This window comes from Blennius ocellaris (genome assembly GCF_963422515.1).
Source record: "Blennius ocellaris genome assembly, chromosome: 10".
Lineage (NCBI taxonomy): Eukaryota > Metazoa > Chordata > Actinopteri > Blenniiformes > Blenniidae > Blennius > Blennius ocellaris.
The window spans coordinates 18,716,791-18,741,145 of record NC_137659.1 but is presented as its reverse complement, the minus strand read 5'-3'; the positions used below and the strand labels follow the sequence as shown (position 1 = coordinate 18,741,145).

The window sequence follows — 24,355 nt, the reverse complement described above, 5'->3', positions numbered from 1 at the left end:
TCGGAGGAGTGTTGTCAAATTGGATCCTCTTCCTCGTATCACCCCAGAGTCTGACAGGTTGAAGACCAACACGCCCATGAGAGCACAGATGTGTGCAAGTACACGTGCTATTTAAAAAGCATAAGCGCTGGATGAGAAAATGACAGCTGTGCCGGTGTAAGAGTAACAAAGACACTTGCATTCTGTTCAGGGGATTAGATCCTTAGCCATGTTTCCGTTTCTGAGATGAGTGGATGGGAAAACTGCTACTATTGAAGGCTTGATTTTGTCGAGACAACAGTTTTAACTTGAGCCTTTTCTCAGTTTGCAAGTGCAACACAATTTCTGTTTCATTACTGCGGTTCAATAAAAGAATGTCAAGGATAAATACGTAAAATGCATCACGAAAGGCTTTACAGTTCTACATGTCAGAAATCCATTTTGGAAATAGCTCGTTTTTATGGTGTGCTCTTCCTACAAAAAGGCTCTTACATTAGACTCTCTTTAAAGAGTCACAGCTCTGCTATGTCAACCGCCACCCAATTTGTTTGGGATAAATGTAAGACCTTGAGCTAGAAATTGAACCTGCCATCCATGAGTAAACTGCACTGGCTGTGGGCTGCTATTAGACTTACTGAAGACATCTTCAGATGTAAATGAAATGCTATGCAAGCATGATGGATTATTATGTATTCACGACGGGAACTGCAAGTGAACAGGAATGACGAATGACCTCAATAATGCCCATCTTTATAGTTGTTTTTTATACCCACCTGAGCACTGCAGTTTTTGATGTCTTCCTTATAGCAGAGTCTCTTTTATTTTTAAATAGTCTCAGTTCATGTCATGTCCACTTTCTTGATGTAACACAGAAGCCTAAAGCCGTGAAAGTTTGCACGTTAATGTGGCTGCATACACAGCACTGCATGAAGCGTGTGCCTTAATGTACTTGTGAATGCATCATTGAATCTCCCGTTACAAGTAAAGTAGTTCATGTGTAAAGGCACCTAAATACTAACTGAAAACAGACCTGTGCGCTCCTCCGTCCACTTCCCAGCAGAGAAGAACCATGCTGTGCGCCGCAGTGCTTTCTATCTGCTGCATGAGCATAAGATGATACTCCTCGTATGAATAATATCTTCGCTTGTGGTTTTGCTTTGACTCCCTGTGATCCCCACGGTACAGTGTCTCAGCGTGGCAACAAACCCATCTAGAAATATCAGTCGGTTTCTGTCAGTGAACATAAGTATGTGACGGTGAATGGGAAAGAGAGACAGTAGAAATGTGCATTACATCATTTATTGCGCTTTTTGACTTTGATCCTAAAATTAGTATTTAGTTAATGTTTAAAAATGTGATTAGCAAAAAAAATGTTTCCCCACAATTTCTCAATTGTCACTTGTTTTTGTTTGTACAACTTTCTTTTTCTACTTCTAATCGTAAAGTGGGGTGAGTTTGATTCTCTTCTCTCAACTTCAGCATCGTGATTAAAGGGAGGAAATGGGATAGTAGGGCAAAACTACTGAAATTTGTCCAAACAGATGAAAAGCTGTGCGAAAGCTTCAGGAACGGTTTGATGCATTTTAAATCACTGCCAGCTGGACATGTCGTCTGCTCATTGGCATGAGACAAAGCGTTCCTCTTCAGTGGATTGAAAGGTCAGGTTAACATCCCTGCTCCCTGCAGAGAGTGACACTTGTACACCATAGATAGTGTGTGTGTGTGTGTGTGTGTGTGTGTGTGTGTGTGTGTGTGTGTGTGTGTGTGTGTGTGTGTGTGTGTGTGTGTGTGTGTGTGTGTGTGTGTGTGTGTGTGTGTGTGTGTGTGTGTGTGTGTGTGCAAAATAGTGCACATGCACAAACTAGTTGTCGTCGTACCTTTGCAGGCAGGCGCATTTATTTTACAGTATCAGTAATAAATTGTGATGCTGATCTGCGTTAATCTCTGGTTTATCCTCCTGACTTTCAATCACACTTGCAGTTTGCTAGTTGGATTATTCCTTCACAGTAAATGATCTCAGCAGAGAGACATGGAAAGTGAGAAAAACAAACTGCGATGATTCACTGTAGAAGAGTGGGATGGTGTTGAAGAAAGAATATAGCTCTAGAGGTTAAGGCACAGATTTGGATGTGTGTTTTCTGGTCACTGTGCTGTTGGATGTGTGTGAACATCCCAAATTAGAACCTTTGACCAAGAAGAAAGTGTTTACTCTGACGGTTTTTCTCCACTGTTGAGAACTTGTTGCTTTCCCGTACAAATGTCCAAGTGTATTTAACGCTTTCCTACAGAGCTTTGTCAGAGAACACAAAGCTTTCTTCTCCAGCAAGACAATTATGACTGCTTTACAAAAAACATCAATATTCTTTTCACACTGTTCTTCCTCTAAATGCCATCAGTCCTTCGGTTGTTTATGAAAAGACATGAAAAGACACAACACAATGGTGGAGGACAGTTTCATTTCTGCTTTCTCTCTCTTGGTCAGTGAAGTCCTGGAAGTCGCTCATCACGCTTTGGTGGACTCATACAAAGCAGAACAGCCAAACCACAGTCATTTACGATTTAAACACTCTTGTTAATATTGCTGTTGTCAACTAAATTACCTAAATTTGGTTACATTCTGTTTAATGTGACATTGGGTTAAAAGGCACAAATTTAATGAAACATTTTTTTTTCTATTCTGTTTTCAGTCAACAAGCACAAACCATGGATAGAAACCTCTTACCACGGTGTGATCACAGAGAACATGGACACGGTGCTGCTGGACCCTCCGCTGGTGGCTCTCGACAAGGATGCACCGGTCCCATATGCTGGTAGGAGATGCAGCTACACAATGATGAACACTTTTATTTAAATTTACTGTTCAATGTGCCACAACTCCACCCAACAAAACGCATACTTTACATATACAGTCAGGGTCCACAGCTTTGCACACACAATTTTATTGTCCGACACACAAAAACCTTCTCTACGGGTGCTTAACTACTGTGTGCAGGAAACTGTGGCAACTTCACCGTCACAGGACAAAAACAGATGATCCACCACTTCTCTGTACTCACTGTTTGTCATGGAGACTGAATTCCATTTATCACCCTTAGCACTGTGTGTGTGTGTGTGTGTGTGTGTGTGTGTGTGTGTGTGTGTGTGTGTGTGTGTGTGTGTGTGTGTGTGTGTGTGTGTGTGTGTGCACACTCACACACACCCACACACACACACACACACACACACACACCTTTCACAGTTTTTGCAGACTCATTTTAAAGGCAGAACATGAGGACATACATACTTATTGGCAATGATCATTTATTTCAGATATGCACGTATATCGTGGAAAAAGACATGGAATAATATGGACATCAGTTACAATTTGTCCAAATGTTCAGTTATTGTGATTGGTAATTGTATCACACAAAACTGAAGCACAAATTAGGTGCATATTAATATATAGTTAAAACACTGCCTTTTTTGCCAGATGCAAACTTGACCTTTGTACCACCTTTCCTCTGTAACTGAGTTTGAATTGGGTTTTAAATATGATCAAAGAACTCATTGAAGTTCAAAGGACTTTATGAAAACGCGTTTATGATCTCATTGGTTTGAGGTTTCATTTTCAGTTGTTAAGAGAGTGTTAAGTTGTTAAGTATGTTTTTCATCCTCATTCAATTAGCAGAGGTTGTGAAATGTCACTGTGGGGAATTGTAGACTGCCCTCTTTGTCATTCACATAACCTGATGTGTTTAGTTAATCTTGCCTGGGGTTTGCTTTAAAAATGGCAGAATATACTTGGTTTTTTTCCCTCCCCAAGCTTGGTCAGCATTAAATGATGAATATTATTATTTCACATTTAAGACAATGCCTTTTCATTTTCACCAGGAAGCATGTTCCAGAATTCACATGGCACATTCATTCAAATTAAGAGTTGCAGTTGTCTGTATGGAATGGTCATAACCATCAGATCGTCATGTTTAGAGAACATAACCGTTGGACCTTATAACTCAAATAAAAGTATTTAGTCAGATAGTATGAACAGATTCAGATTCAAATGAACAAAACAAAGTTTAGATGTAAAGATACTTTTACACACAGGAAGTATCAATTGATATGAACTTTGCTTCACACAAAGCAGGTCGCTGATGCTTTGATTGTGAATTGTCAACATATATAGAAATCCTGAAAATGGAGCTGAGCAAGAAGTCAGGCAGGATAAAGATGTAAGAAAAGCTCCTGAATACTTCCTGCATTCAGGGCAGGCCTGATCAGTTGCTATCAGAAATCCTCGGTTGAGGTCATTTAGGCCTTGTTCACACTGCAGGGAAATGCTCACAAGTGACTCATATCCAACCTCTTTTATGACCGTTTGAAAGCTCCACTTCCATTTTTTTTTCCCACAGCAGACCCAGGCCTTGTTCATATGTGGTACAAATTCAGATATTTTTCTACATGCGACTGCTTCATCATTGACGTGTGACTGACGTCACAGATAAGCGCCAGAGAAAGAAGCTCCACCAAAATGTTAAAGGCTGTTGAAAGCTGTGCTTTCTTTTTACCTCATTCTTCTTCTTTCCCTTGTCATTCTGTCTAGATTTTGTCAGCTTGTATTTCACAACCACTTGAAAATTAATCTACACTGGCTGACCAGTGTTGCCAGATCTGGCGGTACCCCCCAATTGGGGAGCCAAACTTTATTTCTTGTATTTATATGTTTATTGTGTGCATTATTACACATATAATAGTTTTATCGTTTTAACATGATTTCTACACAGGCTGAGACTTGGGCTGGTTTTTATCGAGGTGTGTGGGTTTTATGTTGTTTGGATTGGAAACAGTGAGTCACATCTGGCAACGCTGTCGCTGACCGGCGTGCCATGTGTAAATAGCATGCACAACGTGACTACACATCATCTTCTGCGCATACGCTGTGGGGCCCAAAAACACCCGGTCTGATCCCTTTCACACCTCAGGTCACGTGTGAAATGATCACGCCAAAAAATTGGATCCCACCAAAAAATCCTAGTTGAGGCAAAGAAGTATAAAAACAGTTAATCAAAGGGTTTAAATAGTTTTTTGCCTGAGCAATCTTTATATGAAATTGCATAGAATTAATCTGTTAACTGAATTGTTAGTCTATAAATGTGACATTTTGTGTGTACTACAAAATGTTTTTTTTACCCAGATTATGGAGAAAGTATGACAATATTTTTTCTGGCACTGTTCAATACAGTGCATTTAGATTTAATATTGCAGTATTCTTTTTTTTATATTCTACCCATGTACATTTCTGGAATAAACTTCCTTGCTTTAGCCTCACAATGCATTATGCTTTTCACTGTTAATTAATTAATTAATTAGTTTTTCTTTCAAACTTTCCAGCAATGTCCCATTTTTCATGTTTATATATTCAGAAATCCTACGCTGTGCAGCTTTCTGAAAACTTTCCAGTCACTCCAAAACAACCAAACATTCCCTCAGCAGTCTGTGAAAAACAACCGGGGACAGCCTTTGTTTGGTCTCACTTTATTGTGCTTTCGTTCCGAGGAAAGCTGTCACACAACCCGTAATCGTTACTGTTAAACTGGGTGCCGGGGCTGTCGCTGACATGTGACACGTGTAATAATGACAGTATAACATCATTACACACCTCATCTCCAGATGATAGTTTGAGTTGCTGATTATGTTGTCTAACAAGCGCTGGAATCAGACAGGCGTCACGCAGGTACGGCCGCGCTGTCAGTGACGGGAGGAAGAAGGACAGAGAGCTGGTATAATTAGACAAAGTATTCTCAGACTCAAAGGCAAACCCAGAGGCTTTTGGCAGCTCATGCTTAACAGCTCATTATGGCAAAATGGCTCCTATTAATCCCAGAGCTGACAACCATGGAAAACAGATACTCAGCTATTTTTCTTCTTTGTTTACCCTTTTTTCCTGCTACAATGCCACAGCCACAATGTCTTCTTCAGAGTTTCTTGTGAGTAGCAGCTCTGCTCTGTTCGTAACGGATGGATATGTCTGACCTTGAAGACTGTGAAACAGCCTTAATTGAATCCATGTTGAAGGGGTTTATTCAGTCTGTATTGTACTGATACTGTACAGCATTGCAGAGTGTAACCCAAATACAGTAGAATATGGAGATGCACTGTACATGAAGATTTAATTATCCTTTGGAGGATTTAGTTTAGCTTCAAAAAAAGATTGAGAATATATTTAACAAAAATAGCAACAACGCCATATTTTATTCATTACAATTGGAGATGTTGCTTACACACATTTTACACTCCACAGCTTTCCCTGGTTACCAAATCTGTGACTCACCAAAGGTTTAAGGACACCAAGACAAGTAGACGGACAAACGGGGAAATTCATTTTGATTGTTTCTCTCCATGATTAACATGTGGTTTGTTTACTTGAGAAGGTCAAGCCTGGTGAAATATCACCCAGGAGAAGAAAACGGAGCGGAGCACTGGCTGCTGACTGGTGATATTTCTCTCCTTGAGTGTTCTTCATTGTAAGCAGTCTAATGGATGAGACCCATACAAAAGCTACAGAGGAGACTTCAAAAATGGCTGTAAAAGGGCGGCTCCATCCCAGCCTGTCTCCCCTGGCAACTGTCCACCGTTGCAGTTCACCTTGTGAAACTCCCTCCCTTTTTCCCTCCCAGAACAACTGTAACTTATTGTGTCTTTTCTCTCTCTTTTTTTTTTTTTACTTTTCCCTTTATTTGCATGTTTAAATCCGTCAAACACCACATTCCTCCTGTCTCTTCTTTTTCTTCTTCACTTTCTCGACACTTTTCTTCGAGCCAGCCCGTGCACAGCCAGTCACTTATACGATATAGACTCTCTCATCAATCCTGGTTTTGTTTTACTGCAGAAAGGAGTGGGCTATCCTTCTGGCTCCACATTAATTGCAGAGTGAGAACGTTGACCAGGACTGCTAAGTGCTCGCCCATTTTCTCAGCTCTCGTACTTTTCTCTAGTCATTATCCCCCCCACCCGCCCCTTCTGCTGGCCTTCTCCCCGTAATGCCTCATCTTCACTTCTTACCCGAGTTCACCTTTTTATGTATGTCTTCCTCTTTCCTTCCTGTCTCTGGTTCTCTCCTGCCCTCTCCTGCGGCGCCACATTTCACTTTGATGTAAACTACCCACAGTGGGCCTAACTTGAACATTATACGCTGAGACAGGCATCCTGGAGATAAATTTGTTATTACTGTGTGCCTTGATGGTATGCTCGATCGTCTGCCCCCCTCCCCCCTTGCAACACCTCCCTTGAGCGAAGGTGTGTGGGTCGAGAAGTATGTGCTGATGGAGCGTTCTCAATCAAATTAGCATGAGGGATGGTGGCAGTGGACTCTGGGGTGCTGCAAGGCGAGCAGGCAGTTTCATTTGCTTATTCTTTATCTCAGGGCCACAGTCAACAGGCACGGTTCCCTCCCATTCATCGTGGTCACAGAGTAATGTACTGTGGTACATTGTTTCCGTTACAGAACTCACACGGGGTAAAGGAACAAAAGTAGTTGAATAGGAGGAACAAACAGAGAATGGATAGCTGTGAGAAAAGGGAGGAGGCAGATGGACGGTGAAAATGAGAGCAGGTCATCATGAGCAGCTGCTATGAGAAACGCCTTTGATTAGTCCCATTGGTTGGGCTCATGTGTGTGTGAGCGCGCGGTGATGGGTTTGTGTACACTACAAATCTTGTGATTCTCAACACATATCGCATTAAGCTGAGCATTACACTGTCAGTTATGATCCTAATCTGTCAACCCATATGTTTTTGTGGATTTGTCGCTGTGCACTTGTTTACAACATTATCACCATCATTCACTCGTCCCATGTAAATGAACAACTTCTGTCATTTTTAGTGAACTGCAACTTCTCAACTTGAATCATATTTTGTAGTTGTGAATTGTAAATATCAAACATGTTTGGATCATAGTAGACATCTGTTTCCCTCTCATTACACCATACAAAATGATGAAAATGTGGCACATTTTTATCATTGATTATGGACATATATCTATCTTTGTCAAGTCTTCAAGTCTGTAGTATAATTTCCCGACTTGAAAGGATGGATATATGTCCATAAGCTCAGAGTTTCCTGAATTACACTGAAATGGTTACACAGTTTTTTTGTTTTATTACAGATTCTATATGGAGATGTGGCATGTGATTTTAGACAATTGAGGCAATTTGTGTTCATAGTCATTTTTTAGGTGTAAAATCCTCATCAGACAAAGTGCCTTGTGTGACTTAATATCAGATAAAACACAAGCTAAGTGGCTTCAGTGCTTCATATCCAATACCTAATGACTCCGTCTGTATTTGTTTTGTAGCGGTATTGTATTTTAACACTTAGAATTTAGGCCCTTAAATAATTTTAAATCATACTCATTCATCACAGGTTGCAAATTGATAAGAGGTTAAAATAGAGTGAATCACACCAACGGAATGTGCAAGTTAGAGTCATCAATTTAACTTAAACCAATGTTTTTGGCCTTGGGAAGGAAACCATGAAATGATGAAATCTTGGTAAATGTTTTTTTTAATTATTAAAGCCATTTTCCATATTCTGTTTTCAGTGAACCAGGAATAATTTTTGTTCTGTCTTTTTACATTCTGCTCATTACAACAGTTGAAATGAGTTTTTGATTTTGACTGTATACATGCTCAACATTCATCAATATACATATCGATGATGCATGGTTGTCTGGTAGTGGAAACAAAAATACACAAAATGATCGGTTTGTCCACAATTCCTCCTCTGGCTATCATTAAAACTTTTCTATCGATACAAACTGGCAGTTCAGTTATTGCAAGGGTCTTCAGATTTTTAATGGGTCACATTCTCTCTCATGCTGTTAGAATGCAAAATGCATTCCGATCATCAGTTTCCTACTATTGCTCTGGTCAACAGGAGGAATACATCACCCTGCAATGCTCAGCAAAGAGAGCCATCGAGAATACATGTAGTAAAGATGGCGAATAAGATTATAAATTGTCAGTTGTTTTACAACACAATTTATAGTAATATAAGTTTAAGGATTCACATGTAGACCTTTAGCAAAAAAGTAACTATATATAGCATATATATACGTTCGCTGGTTACCTACGGCTGCTATATTAACAGTTCTAACATTACCAGTCTGCCAATTTTCATCAAGATTGCATGTTCAAGGTCCAAGGTGACTTCCTATTTAGCCATAGGTAGATTTGTTCTGCAGCGGCAGCGAAGGCCATCTGCATTACAAACAACCAAACCTTCAATTGACGGGACAAAACCAGAGGACAAGAACAGCATAAACAAGGACATGGACAGGTGCTCACAGGCTCACTGATCAGAATTTCAAAGGGAGGAGTAGTAGACTGAAAAACAAATAGAACAGAAATGTATTTTTACTGTTTGGCAATATTAACACAGACACGGTTCGCTTACATTTAAAAAAGGAATGTATACTGCTCTTCTTTCTGTCGAAATGTATCTATTCTTTGTTGAAGTGACTTGAACGTATTATCATACGTTCAAAGCTGGTGGTGAGCAGGATGTGTCAAAGGAAAACAAAAACTGTGAACAGAACATTGATCTGGGTGAGCAGCTAATATTTACAATATCTGACTTTTTAATCAATCCCACTGACAAACAAGGACTTCTTTTATCTTGCCCAGGATCCAGTTGGATCCCTTTGCTCTCTCAGCTGATATTCATGAAAGGAAGGTGGCTCTAATCACTGCCTGATGCTCCTTTTCCTGCCATTTCCATGGTAGAAACAATGCAACTATGACAATAACAGCTTTAACGGACTTTTATGGGCTGTAAATGTGCATCCATCTGCTGAGAAACAGGCATATTATCACAAATCTGGAAAGAGGAAAAAGGCATTAGGCAGAGAATTGAAAATTGGAGTAAATATAGAAGAAAACCTAATGGCATGATTGCTACAAGGACCAATTTTAGCACTGATCATGTCCATGGCTTTGTCTTTGTTGTTGTCACACAACTTCACAGTTGGCTCATAGTCACTTCCTGCTCGCCAAATACTAATTTACCTACAGCCACTATGCGAGAGCGAAACTGCACAAAAGTGACAAAAGCGGAGGTGCTAATTAAACCACAGGACCCAGCAAACCAGAAGCCATGACACACTTCAAAGGTGATGGGGCAACAGAGAGAGAGACACATGAAATTGTTTGGAAGAAGCCAGGCGCTGTGAGAGCAGGAGATGAAAGAGAAACAAAAGGGGGGGGGGGGGGGGGGGGGAATTAGGATGTGAGGTGTGCGTGTGTGTGTGTGTGTGTGTGTCTGCGTGAATGAGAGATGGAACAGAAAGAGATGATATGATGGATCATCAAAGGATAAGTGAGGATATTGAAAGGATAGTGTGATCAAACCAGGCAGGTGTCTGTTTCCCTGCCCTGAGGAGAGGAAGAGGGCTCCTCTCTGCCTGCCTCGCTGTCGAGCTCGCCGTCCTTCACTCTGTCCTCTTTACCTTTATGAAGCTGTTAAATTTCTGCAGTGGGTTGTGAGGTAATAACAGTAAGGCAACGCTCTGACATGAAACACATGCAGGATATCAACATTTCCGCATGCTCTTTAGAGCCCTGACACCTACTAACAAGCCAGATTTCATTCTTCTGCAACCTTAAATTAGCAGACAATTTATGATTTTTTGATTCTGTCAGTGTCTTATCCAATAGTTCCTATGAACAAATCTCATCATTTCATTAAAAGGCACTTGCCAAATTTGTCACAGAACTCCACGGAGTCTATGGGTAAAGAGCTTGTTGTATCTTAGGCATGTTCTCTGTCCGTCACAAACTTTACATCCAGAGACGAGACAATTAGCCACAAACACATTTAGAGCCAATCTAAAGTCACAGATCAATGTAACCTGCCGTGCCATGAGGGAACCAACGACCAGGCCCGGAAACATAAAACTTCCTGCTGTGCACATCTTTTGCACATCTTGTGCACATTATTTGAAAGTCATACAAACGTCCTCAGTACATCTGTGAACACGTTTTACACAAGTGAGTCAATTCCAAATCAATGTTGATTCATAAAGAAAGTATTTGAATTAACTCAACACGACTCATTAATATCGCACTCTCAATTGGGTTCATTCCTGTCAAAAAAAAAGTTGTTGAAAAAAAATTATTCTCAGCATTAGAAAAATACTTTCACAAGTCAAGGTCAGGCTGTAGTGCAGTTTTGTCCCTGCTATCATTTCTCCTCAAACTTTTTTTCTTCCACAATTGGGCTCATCATTCACTCGTTTCACCAAATGTTCTATCTCTCTTTGTTTCCTGTTATGTCTTGCTTTTGACAGTGCCATCCTTTCATTATGACCTGCAGTGATATTATGTTTGTCACTTTTATATTGATTCTGCTCCCACTTTACGCTGTGTCTGACTTACACATTTTCTGCTCCCGCTTGTCTCTGGGCTTGTTGGTTGCTCTTCACGTCTATTATTCAGACATTAAGAGCTTTATAGATCTGCACGTTTTAATATTGATCAAAACATTGGGGAGGCAGGACAAGTAACATTTTAGAATAGATTATTATAATAAAAACATATTTCAAGACCTTATAATATAGGAGGAAGAATTATTAGAAGACCTGGTGAAAAAGCAATTCTCAAATTTTACATATTTTCCAGGTTTTCCACTGTATATTGAGAGGAAAGAATAAAGACTATTTGAGAATTACAATACATTTCCCTGGCGGTCATAATGTGTGATTTTCATGAAATACAATAATAGTAATGCACACGTTTTGCTGCAATGAATTGAATCAAGAAAAAAAATCTCTTTATTGTCATGTGTCTTTGCATCTGTTGTCTTTCTCTCTGCCCTGTTATGTAGGGATATATGCATTCAAAACTGTATTCAGTCTTGTGCAAATTATGTGGACTGAACTATACTTAACAGAGGCTATGATATAGGCCTGGCTGTGTTAGTTCCTTTGTTTCAACAAAATTACACATGTCAGGATATATAACAAAAAAAAGGCACTTCAACACAGCTCGAATAGTATTAAATGAGAAAATTTTGATGTATTTACAAGCTGGTATTACATGTTTCCTGGAAAACAGGCCCAAGCAATGAAACCCGATCCTTTTATATTTCATGAATCACCATGCTTCTCTACTGTTGAGGCAAACTAATTGGATCTATATAAGACGGTCAAAGTAATTACACATCCAGTAATGCTCCACTGGAGCTCTGTCATCAATGTATTGTCAAATTGCTTGCAGCGTCAAACAGCCTCTTAGCCTCTGATGGATTTTTACAAAGGACCAGTCCCCACCATTATCACCCCATTACCTCATTTTTTTTCTCTTTTGCAATGGATCCGTCTCTCATTTCTTGACACCACGGGTTGATTTTCAATTTCTTGATTGCTCTGTATTTCTTCTTTATGTGTGTCCAGTCATAATGGATTGAGGGTGTGAATGATTTTTCGTCTTGCATGCGGTAACAAAATATGGTCAACAATCTCAGGCCGCTTCTTCATAAACTGAGGCGCTTTTGTTCATATCTATAAAGTGTATTGTCCAGCTGGTGCTGCAGATATTTTTACAAAGGCTAAGTATCCCGCAATCTGGCTATGTTAAGAATGAAATTCTAACTTAAATATTTTGTTTTTCATGTCTTACTTTTGCTATTGACTTACAAATGTATATATTGGACAAAAGCAGGTGCATTGACACGTAATATTTCTGTTTGCTCTGCTTTACATTCCTTTCTTTAAAATGTAAATGTTTCCTTTATAAATCTTCATAACGGAGCCCTATTTTCAGGAATTGCTAACAGTTCTATAGGCTATTACACTCACTTTACAAACATAAAACATTCAACATTACTTCAATACATTGATTTGAGCTTTTTCTTTCTTTGTACTCAAGTATAACATGGCCACATTGTGCTCAGTATCCCACTTCCCTTTTTATTTAGACGACAGAAAACTGCAAATTAAAGAACTTCGTGGCAAAAAGCAAGGTACAAAAAATATTCTCCACAGTGAGTCCAAGTCCCATGCAAACTTTCTGCTTGATGAAATCCATGAACACACAAACCAAATGCCTCAATTGATTATGGACACTTTTTCCTCTTCCATCACAGGGAAAGAACAGGGACAGTTAGACACACGCACGCACGCACGCACGCACGCACGCACGCACGCACGCACGCACACACACACACACACACACACACACACACACACACACACACACACACACACACACACACACACACAGGCAATTTAAGTTCACCTCAAATGCATGTTTTAGAAGTGTGGGAGGAAACCTGAGCAATCAGAGAAAACACACATGGAGAAAATGCGATGGCTGCTCAGACAGCCGCAGTCCAACCTGTAACCTTGTAATTGAGGACAGGTGGGATATGTCCACTCTCAGAATGGTCGAGGTCACAGGATGTAACCCAATCATACAATATTGTAATTTTTATTGTAACAAAAAAATATAATTAGTAGTTGTGGTTTTAGTGTAGTAGGAATGCATTCTTAAAGAAAGATTGCCACAGTTCTTTAAACAACCTTGCATGTACATTATGTGACCTGCACATGAACCAGGAGACCATTTCAGACACTGACGTTGTTCGCAAACTCATACTGAGCCTTTATCAAACAAATGATTCTTTCATCTGCTTTGTAAAAGTTTCAAATACATTTTTAGCCTGAAACTTTTAGTCGAGTAAATAGTGTAACAGACAGGATGTGTTTTTGTTTGATTCACCTAAGTCATTTTGAGTTGATTCGCCCATGAAAATAGAACCATGCTTTGGTCAAAGATTCATTTCAGTTTCAATATTTTATTGTGTCACATTTTCTTGCCACCTTTTCTGTATTCAAATCTGACTTCTCTGTGCCATCTGCAGAGGAGTGAAGCCAGTGGAAGCTTGTTTACTGGCAGGATCTGTGTTTTCGGTTGAGAGACACAGACAGGAGGTGGAAGGTAGAGTGCTGATGTGCCGCCTCCCGTTTCTTGAGCTGACAGCTGAGAGAACCTGCTCTTCAAGGATAGAGCGCTGACCCATGGTGCTGGCATGAGCCGAAATTACTTAATGAAATGTGCGGTGAATAGCAGCTGAAACTAATCCAATAATTCTCTGTGTTCTCCAGCTTGGACTCTCTCTGTCTCTGACAGTGGTTTGACAGGGCTTCACTATTCTGACAGACCAATTAGACAGTAATTTGCATATCTTCCTCACTCCATTTGCCGTGTTCATGCAAGCATAAAATAAGATAATCTGGCTTTTGGGCCTGTGTATGATATCAGAGTCAGTCAGACTAACTTTATCCTCCATCATCCGTGACCCCTCCACCCTAGTAACCTCACCCCATCTCTCATACATTGTAAACAGCTTTGACCTTTGTTGTTCTGTCACCCTCATTTCATCCTTTCCAATTTCCATTTACTGCAGCCTCTAGCCTTTGCTTTCATCTCCTTCTCCTTTCTCATCTTGATGATCATCCACATAATAAAATAGTAAACAGGGCAGAGATATTTGACTGCGGTTAAACTGATATTTTGATAGCTATTTCTGCCAAGAGATTTAGAAATTGCTGTCAACTTTTCTGTGTCACTTTCTTAAGCAAGTCAAATATCTCTGCCCTGTTTACAATCATCATGCTTTACCTTTATAGAGATATAGATGTTGAAAGTAATACATTCATCTTTATAATTTTTTCCACATATAAATGGTACATTTGAATATCACTCACAAGTTAAAGAGATATGAAAATTGTTGAATGAATCTGACAGGCTTCCTCTTGTGGGGCAAGGTTCAAGACAACCTTTGTAATCACTGACTCTATTGTCTGAGAGACCTTGAGAGTAAAAGCCAATCCCAGTTCCCTTCTCCTGAGTACTGCCGACTGGTTTTTAAAAGGGTACCCTCAGCAGGCTGGTGGCTCTCTGGAAGGAATCTTAAAAAAGGAGGCAGATTGCCTGACAAGTATTCTTCTTTGTGAGTGCAGATGTAGTTCTTTTGGTAGAGCGGGTCACTTTTCTGCATCCACATGTCCTTGGGCAAGACATTGAATCCCAATGGTGTGTGAGGATCTTGCAGGGCCACTTCTGGTGTGAAAATGGAATATATGACTCATCATGTACAGACTGATGGACTCATAAGATGTGCTATATAAGTGAACTCCAAAGTAAAATCAAACTTTGAGAGATCTTGATGCACGTTTTCATTCTTGATCTGGGTTATCAAATATCCTATTGTGGCCATATTTGCTGTGCTTGCTGTAAAGAAATTAAATATCTGGACAAGAAACAGATGATCCTCCAGCTCAACTCATTTAGTAACAGAAAAGAGAATGAAAACCTCACTGTTGTTTAAATGTGCTAACAATGTTTTATTATCAACGGCCTAACATAAGTGACCCCACTACTACCCCAGCTATACAAATACATGAAAAAAAATGTTAACAATCCTATGCATCAACTCAAGCATTACCAGTTCACAAAGTTCAAATAACTTGAGCATAAATCATATGGCCCACCACAGAAATATAATTCTTAGTAGAAACTAAATCATCTCCTCTGCCAGAGTTCATCAAAATTATCAACAGCGGTATGCAACAATAAGAAAACATCAGTGTTTTTCCCCCGAAGCGGTCCAATAACCAATTAGCACTTATTTGTGATTGCATAACACTGGAAAAGATTAGTTTATTTTAAAAGGATAAAATGTTTTCATAATGTGCTTTGTGTAAACTGTGGCAACCGTGTGATAAAATGCAGGCTGAGGCTTGTCTGGCAGCAGCGTAAGATCAGCTCAAAGTCTGTGCGTCTTGTGGAAACAAACTTGTCATCAAGAGCTGTAATATCAGCACTTTTCTTGATGATGCTTCTTTCAGTTATACTCTCACTTACAAATATGCCACAGTTTCAACACTTTAAAACTTCCAACACTTTTCACACAGATACAGATGAGACCATCACTGCATTTGCTTTTTCTTCCGTCTGTGCAGCAGCTGCTTCATATTTCTTATAAACACCATTCCTTTCATGGTGCTCTGTCTTTTGACTCTTCTACCATTTTCCTGGAATGCTTGCCATTCTTGTTGTATTAGTAGAAAATGCACTGTTCTCTGAAAATGTAAAAAAAAAAAAAACTCTCACATTGGCAAGACCATGTTTTGCACAGCTCAGCATTTCATAGGTGCAGCAGTAATGCCAATATTTAATTTTAAGAGACCCCTGAGACCTAAAATACCACAGGAAGTCTTCACTTGAACCATCCACTGATAGCAATTATAGGACTATTTATTTATAAAGACCTGTGAGACCTACATTGCAGTGAAAACAGCAGCTCCATCTTATCATATATTCATCCAATCAACAGTTAAACAATTTAGAGTCACTCAGGACGGTGGAGTACCTGAATAATACCCGTAGTAATAGAAGAAATATGAACACTGTTCTTACACTTTTACCCCAGTTCAGACGACATAGTAGATGTGATTAAATATATGATGTCTCTAGAAACAGGACCCACACAGCAGACTACCAAACACATGAAATAATTGGCATTTAAATATGAGGACATTATTACAACCTAATAAAAATTGCTGGAAGATAACCATGGTGTTTGTATTTGTACTAATGTGACCTATCAGCATTGAACAACCCGTGAGTTGCTATGTTACACTAGATTACTGTATGCTCACTGATAATGTTTTGTCAGAAGCCGTGTGACTGTAGAACTCTGGCAGGACAGTACACTGTCCAAACTCATCGCTTCTTTTCGGCATCAGAAACATCTTCACATCAGCTCAGCTATCTTTTGACAATTGAATTTTGTCATGTTCAGCTTACATGTCTTTTCTCTGAGCACTCCCTTGTTTGTACATTGACCAAAGACTGTGTTTAAAGTTGACTGGTGACTAAATGGGATGTGAATGAGTGAGTGTTTTGTTTACTTTGTCTCTGTGTTTGCCTTTTAACTGACTGACCACCTGTCCAGGATGCAACCTGCCAATTAGCCGGGATTGTCTGTGACTCTGAATTGGATTAAGTGAGGGCATATTCTTTTCTTCTAACATCCGCATAAATACATCTATCCTGTTTCATTATCACCTTCTATTTTTTTCATTCTGCATTTCCACTTTTGATTCTCCATTTCACCCACTTTCACAGTTTATATTCTATTCCTTCACTTACTGTAAGGAGCATCCCAATATAGCAGCAATTTTAAAATCGTCTCCATGAACTGCTAGTCAGCTCTAACATTGCAGCAGCACAATAAATTAGATTTCATCCTCATGGGCTAATATAGTCCTGATTAAGAGCTGCAAACACACAATCACACACAACCTTAAAGAACCATGTGTACTTCTGGACGTGGGTCCCAGGGGTCACTTATTGTAGTGTAATGATTGTAATTTTCTAATTTTCAAGCCATTATCCTATTTAATGTCCCATGCAGTGGGTTGTAATTTAGTAAAGGACTGATGACTGTTCTGGCTGTGGGTTGATAGATGATAGTCAGCACCAGAGAAGGAGAGCCTGGTCATTAATAGTGTCCAGGAATGAGCTGTCATGTCACCAGCAGGCCCACGCACAGGGAACAAGCAGGGCACAGGTGGCAGGAGAGACGTCCTTACTGCAATGTGAAGGCTTTCTGAGTTCTAACTGTGTTTTATAGACATGTGAATGAACCCAAAGTTGTATACAGATATCTGAATTTCACGATGCTCACTCCTATCAAATCAGTATAATTTGCAGCATCTAGTCGAAAGCAGTTCTAATAAGACCCTGCCAGTCGTCCAAATCTTGTCTAAGGGGACATCAGTTAAGTCTCTCAGTTATATTTCTTTCAGCATGCTTCTCCATTTCTTTCCTCTCTCCTGTCCTCCCTAATTCCTCCGGCCAGTGTGTGTGGCTCACAATTTGGCATTCCCTCCACAGCGCAGGCCGGGAACACATCTGAAGTGGTCCCACAGGATCTGACAGCTGTGCAAGTGAAATAAGATTCCAGTGTGTCTTCACCTGCCACTGTGCCTTCTTTCTGCTCTCTGGACAAAAAGGAGGAGTGCTCACTTTTCCAGAAGTGCCAGAACGTTTGAAAGGCAATTTCAATCGAGTGACAGAGTAATGGATGAGGGCAGCGAGGGCCATCAGTCAAGAGCCGAGGAGAACTAAGTCAGAGTTCTAGCTAACATATACTTACAGCCACCCCTCTCCAGCCTGTGCATCAGCTGCAAATGACTCCATTTCCCTCCCTGACAGAACACTGCAGCAATCCAGTTATACTTTATGAGGGAGGTGGAGATAATGCACTTTTAAAATACTATTGATCAATTACTTTGACAAAAGAACTGTGACAATTAATCTTCAAGTGCAGAATTTTTATTTCATTCATTCATGAGTGAGATCATTAACATACGCTCTACATTCTTTAATCATAAGGTCCAAATATGCTTCCTCTATGCACGTATATTGTTATGTGATTTTAAACATTGACATGCCTCACTGCCTTTATAGTCCAGTATGTCCCATACAATCCTGTGTTTGTTAGCAGTGCGTCCAGTAGGGGGCAGTGCACTTCATGTGGGACGTTTCTAATACAAACATAATCTAATCAAACAGGTTGAAAACTGTGGTATGGAAAATCTTTATAAACTGTTACCGCAGAATTATCTGAAATGTCTTTGTCCCGATGTCCCCATGAGGTAATTATACAGATATGTTTATACCCATGCACTCATCCAGAGTCTTTCCTTGAATAGATGGCAAATTCTGTTGTTATTCATGTTAGGTTGTCTTCTTTGTACCTTCAGCTGGTGGCACAAGAGCTATACTCAACAGCACTGCCCCCACAGGTCATCAGTGGTATTACTCCATTACTTCATGGAAACCAATTTACATATGAATGCAGAAGACCGACAGAATTCTCCATTACTGCTACAGACACTTGAAGCTCTTCAGCACTTCGGTTACCAAACTAATTTCTGATTTCCTGTCAGGTTATCAGTATTCATTCTTTGGCTTTTATCTGGCATTACACCCTTGAGGATTCCTTTGTCTCTGCTAATTGTGAGAGCATGTGAGAAAAAAGTCAAAGTGAAAAGAGAGGAGGGCAGGGGGACTCAGGAAATCTCCCTTATCTATATTCCTCTGCCTCCCTTGGCACAAACAGATGAAGACAGTCTAATATCAACCCCTCCTCTGCCCTTCTAAGACCTTTGGTTGGCCTTTTTGTGTCATTTAACTTTGTCACAAGTGGGGCTGCCGCTATGAGGTGATCATTATGTCTGCTCATAGTCAGTATGGGTTCAGCGTTGTGCTATGATTCTTGCTTGGAGGAGCAAAAATCATAAATTTTTAAAAACTGATTAGAGAGTACAACTTTAGAGATGGTGAGTGAGGCATTTTACTACATTGTTAACATAACTCCACTTTATCTCTGTCACTGTGGGTGTATGCAAATGGAAATGAACTGTAGTAATCTAATCAAATGAATCAAATTAATTTTCATATACTCACTTGTCCAATGTATTAAGAATATTTTTTAGTGGATTTATTACAGTGATTTATCAAGTTTAAGTTATACTTTGCGTACAAAGGTTATCATAATAATCAACCAAAATATGCATTCTATTTTAAATACATTACATTTGACTGAGTCTGGTGATTGTCATTTAAATATTTATTATCTGTTATTACCAAGTGAACTGCATAGACACACACACACACACACACACACACACACACACACACACACACACACACACACACACACACACACACACACACACACACACACACACACACACACACACACACACACACACACACACACACACACCATACTAACAACTATCTCCTTAAGTTGTGGGAAGACGCTTCAATAACTGGAGAAAATCCATGCAGGGGCTGGCAGACCCCACAGAAAGGCCTCTCAGAGGCTTAACCATGACACTAAAATATGCACTGCATATAATATGTAAATCAATGAGGTTCGTGAAAATTATTCTGTATTTTAAAAAATGAGGGTGGCAAATCAATCATCCATCCATTGTCTATATTGTTTCCTATCCAATGGGCTGACAGAACAACGCACCCTTGTACAATTTTGAGAGTTTGGACTGAGGGAGAAAACCCACACTGACATAAGGAGACCATGCAAGCTCTACACAGAAAGGCCCCTCAAGCACAGACTCAAACTGGGGTTATATCTTTGCTGTGCAGCAAGAGCACTTACCACCACGTCATGCAGCCCTAAATCAATCCTGTTCAATGTTTCATAAAATGCCGCACAGAGGAACCCTTGTTTCATAATCAGGAGATTCATTCACATTTCCCTCTGCCTGCTTTATGTTTCCTTTAGAAAACATAGTGCTCCTGCCTAACCTTGTGAATTTTGTTACAGTATTCACAAGAGACAAAACAGATATGACAGTTACGTGTGCCAAAGCTGGAATCTGTTCCTACTGCTGTTCATTTCCATTTTAACAGCGTGATTCTCAGGAGCAAATATGTATAAATGAATGAAGCTGTTCTCCCTGAAAACAAGAAGACACTCGCAGATTTACTTCAACAGAGGAACTGACGAGTGATCAAACACGACAGAAACATGCATGAGCTATTGCCCGCTGACTGCTATGACAAACATGACTAGCATGCAGAGATCAATGAAAGATGACAGATTAGGTTATCTTGACCTCCCCAGCATATCAAAACTCCACTGGTCATTACCTCCTCACAAGATGTGTGTTTTACCCTGAATTTACCTTCCTGATGAATACATAGTGCTCTATCGGTCCTCGCCCCCCCCCGCTGGCCCGCCTGACTGATGGTTTCGTAACATTGTTTTAATAAGTGTGCATTAGCATTCAAAAGGTCTCCCGGGGTTCTGAAATACCACCTGTCAGATTTCATTGACGCGATGTTTGCTTTAACTCAGGCTATAGTTAAACATCTATAACAGATAATGTGAAAATGATTGTCTGTCTAAGTGTTCATACCAGGCGGGGGAAAAACATAAGCCTGGATGAGAGGAGAACAGAGAAAAAAAATCGAATACTACAAATGAGATGGATGAATCTATACCCGCTGAGCTTTACTTGGTGCGCTGTGAACACATTTCAAAAGCAGATAAGAAATTATCTTGTTTAAATAAGACTGCAAATAAATGAAGCCGAAACCCCCCCACAAAATTGTCCACGAGTCGATGATGAGAAGATTGACATGTGGGATTTTTCCGACATGTTACAGTTGATCCAATTGTTTTGGTGGCGGTACCTTGAGCCTTGACAAGCTCTTTCTGCCAGTCATAACAAACAATCAGACAGTGCAAGTCGATGTCAAATATCAAGCAAGCCAGACAGACCCTGATTTGCTGTAATGGTATGAAGTGCTGCTAAAAGGACAGTTAATATTGGTCTTGCTTTTAGCCTGTGGACATGGACTACATTTTTAAATAGGAGTTAGACATTAGCTGTAAAAGTCTGATAAGCATCTATGTACATTAAGGCTGATTTAGTGTGTTGACTTGAGTAACATTTCAGGGAGTTTTGCTTCTTTTTAATGATTAAAATCAATGCCGAAGTGGACAAGGTATACATCTGTATGTGAGCACATACACATTTTATGTGGAGTTCCAACAGATTTACAGTTTAAGTTAAAGCTTCAATCGTGGTCAAAATCACAAGGTTGCTTTCAATGCTGTTATTTTCAAAATGCATTAAAGGGAGCCTGCAGAGTCTGGTAATGGTGAGTCACATGTGGGACAATTTATTGTAATTTACAATTTTATTAGATGCTCCCTTGCCAGTTATACTTGATGACTCACTGAAGCTCTACTTTGAAATCCAACGACTTTATGAGCGCTCTGCATACCTGCATCAACAGCAAAATAAACCCACAGTGCAGGTAGCCGCTCGTTTTACAGTGGATTGTGATATCAGTTGCAGAGCTTTAACATTTAGACTTTTTTTGAAAGAAGCCAGGGCAACGGGTCATTTTTTAAAGAAATGAGTCAGTTATGCTGTTCGAAATAAAAACTGTAGGACATGCATTTGAGAAGCATCTTTTTTTTTTTCTCTCCACAAGTTGTCAAAGGAATATCTCGCATGCCGGGTATTCATTTAAAATTGTGACTCAGAAGAGTTGTGAGTTAGTGTAGCTGGCTCTGCTTCACATTCATCGAGTGGCTCCAACACACCTGTTTAACATGCAGGTTCAGACGTCTGTGAGTTTTTAAAATAACTCACACTTGGAAATTGGTAAGTCAATTTTAGAAATATACTGATACAAATGACTGATTTAGAATTTGAAATCTGCACAACATATTCAAAGGCTACATTTTGGCCTTAGAATACACAGCACAACGTGTGGCTTAGTTATTTGTTGAACCAAGGATTAATAGTGTCAGCAGTGGTTTTGTAAAGCATCTAAATGACACGACACAAGCGTGTATGAACTACAACCAACAAAACCCTTTAAAACTCTGAAATTGAGCCAGTTTATTGGGTCTCATCAATCAAAAATTAGGCTAAACCTGTTGATCAGAATGACACTTTATGATACGGTTTTCAAAAAATGCTCAGTTTACCCAACATCTTACTGTTTTACATTAAATAACTGGTGAAACAATGTGAAAAAATATCATATGTTATAATCTCATTTATAAATATTGTAAACACTACATTATAATCAACTACGCTTACTCTTATCGGCTTTTGTTGTGTATGAACCCATATTGTCAAAATATGTTGTTTTATCTAAAACAGTACTGTCTGGGTCATCAGCGAGCTGAAGTAAATGGCTTATTTTTTGTTGTGCTGTCTTTATGCAGCTGTGAATTGGGAAGTCTCATTTTCCAGTTAATAAAGTTCATTTGACTATAATAAACAAGCAACAAGGCCACCGCCCGTGGTGCCACTTTATTACTGCTGTCAGAGTCCACAAAAGAGACAAACACACTTGATTTCTGATGTTAATTCACTACAATGGCAGGAGTGTTATATTTTTTGTCTTTGAGTTGGAGCAAAGGCAAGAATAAGAGAAATACCTTTCTGTGCATGGAGTGAGTACATTTCTCTACAACTACTGCTTCCATGCTGCGTGACATTGGACCTTTTTTTCCTTGTTTGATCTTTTGAAAATGTCCACTTTTCCAGTGGGTTGCTACCAGTTTGAGGAGTACTTTTTCCCAACTGTCAGGTGCTCCCTTTCCCAAAAACCGACAACTCACGCACACATCATTGGATCTGACATCATAGCAGCATTGACAGAGAGGAGCAAAACAAACAATGGATAGATTTTATGTTATTTATAAGACCTTTGCAAAATGAAGACAGCGCACTAGCTGAGTGAGCCATACTTGTTTTTTTTTGTGTCCTTGCAGAGTTAGTTGACAGAGGTTTAGCTGCTACTTAAACATCGTAAGAGCATTAAGTGCTCTTGCATCGATTGTTGTCCAGCAATTGCCATCCAGCCATCGAGGCAAGAGCTCTTAATAGGAGTACTGATACCTGAGTGTGTTATCTGTCAAGGTTGCTCGCAAATAACTTTGAGATATAAGCCAACTTGATACCTGAGTGCGTTATCTGTGGAGTGCCTCTGGGTCGAAGTTAACAAGCAAGCCTAAAAGGCTTAACTTTCAAGTTTCCTAGGGTGTTTTTGTTGAAGAGTTGGTCTTTGCCCATTAAAACCCGAGAGTGGATTTTGTATCTGTCGTGGTGACTGATTCATCTTGAAATATTAATATTGTGTTTCTTCCTGCCGTGACTACAGAGGATGTCATATTATTGTGACAAACTGCCTGTCTTTGTGGTTTTCCTAAATCTTTAGCCTAATGCGTTTTATGCAAAGGGTTTTCCTGAAAACTGATGTACGTATGCGTGTGTGTATGTGCAGCGAGGCATGGACATGTAAAAGAAAATATGTATGTGTCTGTGTTTTTGATAGGAACTATTGGGCCATGTGGTTCTCGTCTCAGTGATAGTCTGAGCTGAAAGAGGTCGTAGTCTGAGCCACCGTGACATTTACAGCTCGAAGGGCTGTGGAGACTCCCTGCCGTACCTGGAAGTCTGTGATTATCTCCAACTCTACCTGCAGTCCAACTGAATGGTGCCAAAATGTAGGAAGAAAGAGAAGCAGAGATTAGAGTGTCGCTCAGAAGAGGAGTGATTTGGCTGAAAGGGTCGACGAGGTTCATGTGAGCAGTAAGACTTTAGAGCATTGGGGCATTTTGATGAGTTGTTTAATGAGATCCATTATGGAACAGACAGATTCTCTGTTTTATTATTTCATCATGAAGTATTTTTTATAAATTCTGCATTGAGACAAAGTTCTGATCCACTGCATTTACATATCGTTTAGTATGACCAAAATTGAGAATA

General features: G+C 39.7%; 1 protein-coding gene across 1 annotated transcript in view; it reads left to right on the top strand.

Moving 5' to 3' along the window:
* Window positions 1-24,355, top strand: part of clstn2a (calsyntenin 2a) — a gene marked incomplete at both ends in the record, with an annotated part of 148,955 nt that overhangs the window by 73,715 nt on the left and 50,885 nt on the right. The window contains one exon of the mRNA XM_080503836.1: window positions 2,667-2,789. Coding sequence (XP_080359962.1) covers window positions 2,667-2,789 — 123 coding nt within the window. The remainder of the gene's footprint in view (window positions 1-2,666; window positions 2,790-24,355) is intronic.